At 47.9% G+C, this 8388-nt stretch overlaps 1 protein-coding gene across 2 annotated transcripts in view; it reads right to left on the bottom strand.

The window, feature by feature from the left end:
• TM9SF4 (transmembrane 9 superfamily protein member 4) overlaps positions 1 to 5586 on the bottom strand; it is a 52385-nt gene extending 46799 nt beyond the window's left edge. The window contains exon 1 of one of the 2 annotated variants that reach the window (XM_015426177.1): positions 5486 to 5586. In XM_015426177.1, the coding sequence (XP_015281663.1) occupies positions 5486 to 5575 (90 nt within the window). In that variant the 5' untranslated portion in view covers positions 5576 to 5586. The remainder of the gene's footprint in view (positions 1 to 5485) is intronic. The other variant, XM_015426178.1, reaches the window with a different exon arrangement.
• Between the last annotated feature and the right edge of the window lie 2802 nt (positions 5587 to 8388).

Here is an 8388-nt window from a genome sequence, read left to right as displayed (position 1 = left end):
CCCCCGTGCAACAGATGATGTGACTCTGGGGATCTCAGAGGACATGGGTTCGATCCCTGTCATGTCTCCTGCTATTGGTAGTAGGCAAGGCTCCCTCTAAGCTGTGGCGTGAGCAAAAATTCTACTTTGTGAGCTACTGGCATTAAAGCTGTGAGTGAACGATTTGGCTGCTGCATGAATCAGTTTGCTCTGGAGCCATCCTCCCTGAGCTGAAACTGTGTGAGCCAGAGGCTAAAAAACTGTGAGCTAGCTCACACTAACTCAGCTTAGAGGGAACACTGGTAGTAGGTGATGTGAAATCACCCACATTCCTAGGAGCTGCTGCCAGTAAGAGCCTTAAGAAGAAGAAGAGATTGGATTTATACCCTGCCCTTCACTTGGAGTCTCAGAGCAGCTTACAAACTCCTTTCCCTTCCCCGCCCCACAACAGACACCCTGTGAGGTAGGTGGGGCTGAGAGAGCTCTGAGAGAAACTGCCCTTTCAAGGACAGCTCTTGAGCTTGGATACATGAACTGTTACAAAAAGTGTTTAAAAAAATACGATACCATATACACCAGAATATAGTACCAGAAAATGGGAAACAAAAAGACTTTGATCTTATTATACATAAAGTAACAACAGCAAGAATACTATCTGCCAAGTACTGGAGAAATAACGAAATCCCTTCAAAGGAAGATATAACTAAAATATTGGAAACAGCAGAGATGGACGAATTAACCTCAATTCTGAGAGGGCACAATAAAGAAGACTTTGACGATACATGGTCAAGATATTATAAATTGATAGAAGAGTACAAGATACAAAATTCTCGGACATCTAACTGAATAGAAAGAAAATAAAATTTCTAAGAAAATTTTTAATTATATGGAAAACGTATATGAGTAATCCATAAGCAATGTTCCCTCTAAGCTGTGGAGCCTTGTGAGCAAAAATTCTACTTTGTGAGCTCCTGGCGTTAAAGTTGTGAGCAAGCGTTTTGGCTGCTGCATACATTAGTTTGCTCCGGAGCCATCTTTCCTGAGCTGAGACAAAAATGTGTGAGCCGGAGGCTAAGAAACTGTGAGCTAGCTCACACTAACTCAGCTTAGAGGGAACACTGTCCATAAGATGAAAATAGCAATAAATATTTTAATGTACTGTATGAGTATATCAACTAGATCAAAATGATGTTAAGAAAATTCCCCATGTGTGTATTTATGTATGTTTGTCTTTGTATGTCTGATATATAAAACAAAAATGTTACATATATATAAAAAAGGACAGCTCTTGTCAGAACTATGCAAACCAAAGAGGGAGATCATGGGATGGAAGTTGAAAGGAAGCAAACAACCGTGATGTATAGTGCCGGCTGGCAGCAATGACGGGCTTTAGAGATGTAAATAGGAAGAGTGGAACTTACATCACGTGAATGGATTTGATGAACGTGACTATGAGATAGAACTAGAGTGTTTGCCAAATGGATTAACATTGTGAGTATATCATATAATAGCCAGTTGTATGTAGAGCCTCGTGTTACTCTTTTGCTAATATTAATAATAGAATTTTATTTTTGTAACTAGATATAGGTATTTCAACGCTATCCACTTTGATAAAGATACACAAAACGAGATGCAATATGCATGGATCGTTGGTGTTGATGGCGTTTGAATTGCTTCCAGTAGACTGAATACTGAAAATAGAATTTGCAAGAACCTTTTTTTCAGCACCATACATCACGGTTGTTTGCTTCCTTTCAACTTGTCAGAACTACAGCTTGCCCAAGGTCATCCAGCAGTTGCAAGTGGAGGAGTGGGGGAATCAAACCCGGTTCTCCCTGATTACAGTCCGCGCACTTAACCACTACACCAGACTGGCTCTCAAGGGCCCGAGTCAGTAAGAGGCAGCTTCATTTAGAAAGGGGTGTAGGTCAGTGGCAGAACATCTACTTTGCATGCAGAGTGGGGTCAGTCTTCACCTAAAAGGAGCAGGAAGCAGGTACCATGGAAGAACTCAGCCCGAGACACTGGAGAGCCACTGCCATTTGGGATAATCCAGACTGACACAGAGTGACCAAGGGTCTGGCTCGATAGAAGCTGGCTTTGAGTGCTGAGGGCAAGCCACATAGGGTCCCGATGGTAGCCTGCTCCAAGACAGGAAGATGCAACCCTGACAGGTCAGGACCCAGCCTGTGAGTTAGATTCAAAGTTTGGCTAGTCTTTCCTTCCTTATCATTCATTCAATTTATACCTCGCCCTCCCTGCCGAAGCACGCTCAGGGCGGCTTACGTAAAATGTTAAAACAATCATAAAACAATCCAAACTATCATAAGAAGAAGAAGAGGAGATTGGATTTATACCCCACCCTTCACTTGGAGTCTCAGAGCGGCTTACAAACTCCTTTCCCCTCCCCTCCCCACAACAGACACCCTGTGAGGTGGGTGGGGCTGAGAGAACTCTTGACAGAGACTGCTCTTTCAGGAACAGCTGTGCCAGAAATTGAGACTGACCCAAGGTCACATCAGCAGGTGCAAGTGGAGGAGTGGGGAATCAAACCCGGGTCTCCCAGATTAGAGTCCGCACACTTAACCACTACACCAAACTGTAGTGACAGTAGATCTATTAATAATAGCATTGCATAGAGATGTAGTAGCTACTCCTGTGACGGTCACTCTTACTTCACAAGGGTGTGAGAGTTGAAGAAAGCCAACAGGAAGTAAGTTGGATTCAGGTGGGTAGCCATCTTGGTCTGAAGCCGTAAAGCAAAGTTTGAGTCCAGCGGCACCTTTAAGATCAACAAAGTTTTATGCCAGGTATAAACGTTTGTGTGCAAGCACACTTTTCCAGATACGTCCAAAGAGAAGTCACCAACCATTATATATAAACAAGAGGGTGGGGAGGGTGTTACCAGGAAGGGGCTAATTAGAGTAAAGATGCAAAAGTAACGAATAGCTAAGATTGGATTAAGAGAGTTGGCAAGACCTGTGAATAGCAGCAAATCAGCATACGGCATAATAAAGGAAGTTACAGACAGATGCAAGAACTGAATGACTTTAAAAGAAGAAGAAGAGATTGGATTTATACCCCGCCCTTCACTTGGAGTCTCAGAGCGGCTGACAAACTCCTTTCCCTTCCCCTCCCCACAACAGACACCCCCTGTGAGGTGGGTGGGGCCGAGAAAGCTCTAAACAGAAACTGCTCTTTTTCAAGGACAGCTGTGCCAGAGCTTGAGACTGACCCAAGGTCACATCAGCAGGTGCAAGTGGAGGAGTGGGGGAATCAAACTCGGTTCTCCCAGATTAGAATCCGCACACTTAACCACGACACCCAACTGGATTAAGAGTTGGCAAGACCTGTGAATAGCAGCAAATCAGCATACAGCATAATAAAGGAAGATACAAACAGATGCAAGAACTGAATGACTTTAGCACGTATAGTGAGATTCATTTGAAATGTGGTGTTCGAGAAGAGTTTTACAGATACTGTGGACCACCCAACAGAGACATCAGTGGGTTCTAGATCAAATCGCCTAGGAGCTAAAATGACTAAACTGAGGCTGTTGTACTTGGGTCACATTCTGAAAAGACAAAAGTGACTGGAAAAAGACAATAATGCTAGGAAATGTGGAAGGCAGCGAGAAAAAAGGATACTAGTAATGGATTGAGTACTGTGGTTGTAGTGTTTGGATGTTTTTACTATGTTTTTACCTATGGCATGGCTAATGACCTTGCCCCTGAGCCCACTGGGGAGGGCGGGATGCAAATGTGAAAAATAAATAAATACAATAAATTATCCAACTGAAGATGGAGGGACTCCATCTGGGAAGCCACAGCCCTCATAGAAATGGAAGGGACCTCCAGAGTCATCTAGTCCAACCCCCTGCACAACGCAGGAAATTCACAAATACTTCCCCCCCACACATGTCCTGTGACAGCTGTTCCATGCCCAGAAAATGACAAAAAACCTTCAGGATCCCCGGTCAAGCTGACCTGGAGAAAAATTGCTTCCTGACCCCAAAGTGGCAATCGGCATTTCCCCAGGCATGTCAGAAAGGGCCCCGAGAACTAAGCATTAAGGCAACCCTCCCTCTCATGATCTGCCTGAGTTCACGGAATCAGCATTACTGTCAGGTGGCCACCTAGCCTCTGTCTGAAAACCTTCAAGGAAGGAGAGACCACCAGAAAGCCTGTTCCACTGAGGAACCGCATTGCTCTCAGATGGCCATCTAGCCTCTGCTTGAAAACCTCCAAAGGAGGAGAGCCCACCACCTCCGGAGGATGCCTGTTCCATTGAGGAACCACTTTAACTCTCAGGAAGTTCTTCCTCATGTTTAGCCAAAAACTCTTCTGATTTAATTTCAACCTGTTGGTTCCTGTCCGACCTTCTGGGGCAACAGAAAACAACTCTGTCCCATCATCTATATGACTCTTCCAGTTTAATTTCAAAATTCCACTTTGCAAGACCTGAGCAAGGCTGTGAACGACAGGGCATTTCAGAGGACGTTCATTCATCGAGTCGCCATAAGGCGGGAGCCGCTTGACAGCACTTAACACTAACACACATAGAGCCACTAATCCTGCCACGGTCCCTCACACAAAGTTTGCCCCGGAGAGGACTCAGCACCCCCCCACCCACCCCCACCAAGCTCATCCCCATCCCCTTTCCCCCTGAAGCAGAATTCCCATCTTGATTTCCCTCCCCATAGCCAGTGTTCCCTCTAAGCTGAATCAGTGTGAGCTAGCTCACAGTCTTTTTGCCTCCAGCTCACACATTTTTGGCTTAGCTCAGGAAGGATGGCTTCAAAGCAAACTAATTTATGCCGTAGCCAAACCGCTCGCTCACCACTTGGAATGCCAGCAGCTCAGGAAGTAGAATTTTTGCTCACAAGACTCCACAGCTTAGATGGAGCATTGCTTGCACCCAGTGTTCCCTCTAAGCTGAGTGAGTATGAGCCAGCTCACAGTTTCTTAGCCTCCGGCTCGCACATTTTTGTCTCAGCTCAGGAAGGGATGGACCCAGAGCAAACTAACTTATGCAGTAGCCAAATCGCCCACTCACCACTTTAACGCCAGGAGCTCACAAAGTGGAATTGTTGCTCACAAGACTCCGCAGCTCAGAGGGAGCATTGCTTGCACCCAGTGTTCCCTCTAAGCTGAGTGAGTGTGAGCCAGCTCACAGTTTCTTAGCCTCAGGAAGGAGGGCTCCAGAGCAAACTAATTCATGCAGTAGCCAAATAGCTTCGGCTCGCAGCTTGAATGCCAGCAGCTCACAAAGTAGGGGTTTTGCTCACGAGACTCCACGGCTCAGAGGGAGCAGGGGTCCCGGAGGTGCCCCTGGACTATTCCTGGGGCTGGAGAGCTCCCCCAGGCCTGGGGACTTCCGGGGGGGGGCTGCCCCTGAGTCAACCCCCCTTCCCCGCTCTGCCCCCGCCCCTTTCCAAGAGCCCGCCGCCCCCCTTTTTTGCTGCGCCCCCGCGAAGAAGGGGAGGGGTCCCGGCCTCCCCACTCACCCGCACCCCCGACGCCGCCATCTTGGATCCACGTGTCGGCGCTGACGTCAGCGGAAGTGGCCCGCGGTTGGCCGAGGCGGCGGGCTCCATGGAAACGGCGAGAGGCCGCCGAGGAGCGCCCTCAGGGGAGGGACACACCTCTGCCTTCTTCTCGCGCCCTTCCCCCCACCCCCCGTCTCTCCTCTCCGCCTTTTTTTCACCTCAGGAACGGGTTGGCCTCCGTCGAGGTCGGCTCACTCGGCGCGCCCGGCCGCCGTTCGGGCGGGAGAGGGGAGAAGCGGGCCGTTGCCGCGCGCCTCCATCTTCGTTACTGGCAGGGCGGCGCTTGCGTCATCGCCGCGGGCCGGCTCGGCGAGATGACGTCGGCGGGCCCGGAAGACGGCGGCTTCCCGGCAGTGTTGCTTAGTTACGAGGCTGGAGCGCCGCGGTGAGTGCTTGGCTTGGCCGGGGCGCGCCCGCGGGTTCTGCGTGGGAGCCATCTTGGGTGAGGGCAACGGCGGGGAGACGTGACGATCCCCCCCGCGAGGGTCCGCCAGGCGTCGCAGTGAAGGAGAGGCGCGTGAGGCGACGGTCAGAGGGTGTGCCTCCGGACGCCATCTTTCTCCAGGGCACTGGGGGACTTCTGGTCCAGGGAGGGGAGTTTAGATTCTAGAATTCTCTTCCGGATTTTTTAGACCGTATGTTTGGTGTGAATAGTCATGGCTCGATGGTATCAGTTTATAAAAAATAAAATAAAATCTAATCTACCTATTACAGCTTCATACAGCTATAGCCTTGAGCAGAAAATAAAATAATGCATTAACTTGGTATACTTCTGCTGCTGTTTTAATTACTGCCCCTAAAATTTTTGCAAAACCAAAATAGGACGCACGGTAAGTAGGAAATACCAAAAACCAGGAAATACCATGCTACAGACGCTTATAAAATATCTCAAATAATGTTTATTTTTTGTTTTATAGTTTTACAATTTATTCAACGTATATTATTTATCATATAAGCCTTAATACATAGAAAGAATCATATATCAAAAATCATGCTGTATATAGACATCCATAAAGCATATTCAAATGCAGCAATCTTCAGTGATTCCCTGGAGTGTAGTGGGTTAGGCGCATAAAGAAAGCGTGGAGACTGATGTAGCGATCAGTATAGCTTTACTGGTACACAACAAGACTAAAGACTAATGGCCGGCAGGCCAACTATATACACAATCCAGGGGCATCCCCTGGGTCCCATTGGTGGGTTTGAATCTCCCGCCAAGGTCCCATTGGTTCCCCCAGTGGAGGGACTAGAATCCTAGTCCCCATTGTTGTACCGGACTGAAGCTCAGGAGTGTGCGCTGACCTCCGGTGGTGGTCAGCGGACACAACATTCCCAATGCAGAATCTACCATTTCCTGGAACCGTTTCCTAGCATTATTCTTGGGGGGGAAATTACTGAAACAGATTTAGAACCGGGGGTCCGTTGAGTCAGCTGGCAAAACACTACTACATCCTTACAGATTAAGGACTTTCTTGAATTCACATAAATTGTGAGGCAAAACTCCACCTGTGAATTTCTACTTGTATTCAACTATAAACTTTTCTGTGCATGCACACTGGAAGGAAACAGCCTGTCTGGAAATGTATCCGTTCACAAACCACCACAAACCCCTTGAAAGTTCCTGCTGGTTGACCTACCACTTCAGTTTGCGAACCAAGCTAAAATTCATCACAAACTTTAGTTTGTGAATCGGCTGGTGTCCATCCCTAATTGCAGAGCATGCTGTAATTTGGGCACATCTACATTCATTATACCTTTAAATTGGCTGCGTTAGGTTGCTTCCTACATACAGTTGCCAACCTCCAGATGGCACCTGGAGATCTCCCGCTATTACAATTGCTCTCCAGATGACCAAGATCAATTTCCAGTTTGGTGTAGTGGTTATGTGTGCGGACTCTAATCTGGGAGAACCGGGTTTGATTCCCCACTCCTCCCCTCACATTTGGCTGGATGACCTTGGGCAAGCCGTAGTTCTGTCAGAGCTGTCCTTGAAAAAGAGCAGTTTCTGTCAGAGCTCTCTCAGCCCCACCCACCTCACAGGGTGTCTGTTGTGGGGACGGGAAAGGAAAGGAGACTGTAAGCCACTCTGAGACACCTTCGGGTAGTGAAGGGCAGGGGTATAAATCCAATCTCCTCCTCCTCCTCCTCCCCTCTTCCCTAGAGGAAAATGGATGCTTTGGAGGGTGGACTCTACAACATTGTACTCTGCTGAGGCCCCCTCTCCTCTCCAAACCCTGCCACCCTCAGGCTCCACCTCCCAAAAATCTCCAGGTATTTCCCAATGCCGTGTTGGTGTATAAGCTTCAGCACTCTGATCAAAAGCATCTATGTGACCGTCAGCAGCTGCACTGAACCAGATTCAGCCCGTTTAGACTTGGGCAGAGGCAAGCCAAGTCACCATGAGTCAGCACTACTCTGTTTGGCCGATCAATGTATATATGTGAGTGTATTGCACTAAGATCATGGCATCCGGCCCCATCACTCCTTGGCAAATAGAAGGGGAAGTTGTGGAAGTAGAGACAGACTTCACGTTCCTGGGATCCCAGATCACCGCAGACTGTGACAGCAGCCATGAAATTAAAAGATGCCTGCTCCTTGAGAGGAAAGCGATGGCGAACCTAAACAGCATGATAAAAAGTAGAGACATCACCCTGCCAAAAAAAGTCCGCATGGTCAAAGCAATGGTATTCCCAGTAGTCATGTATGGCTGCAAGAGTTGGACTATAAGGAAGGCCAAGGGCCGAAGAATAGATTCTTTTGAACTATGGTGCTGGAGAAGACTGAGAGTCCCTTGGACTGCAAGGAGATCAAATCAGTCCATCCTAAAAGAAATCAACCCTGACTGTTCCCTGGAAGGCCAG

This window comes from Gekko japonicus, unplaced genomic scaffold (genome assembly GCF_001447785.1).
Source record: "Gekko japonicus isolate JY-2015 unplaced genomic scaffold, Gekko_japonicus_V1.1 scaffold291, whole genome shotgun sequence".
NCBI classification, from domain to species: Eukaryota; Metazoa; Chordata; class Lepidosauria; order Squamata; family Gekkonidae; genus Gekko; species Gekko japonicus.
This window is presented reverse-complemented; position numbering and strand designations above follow the sequence as displayed.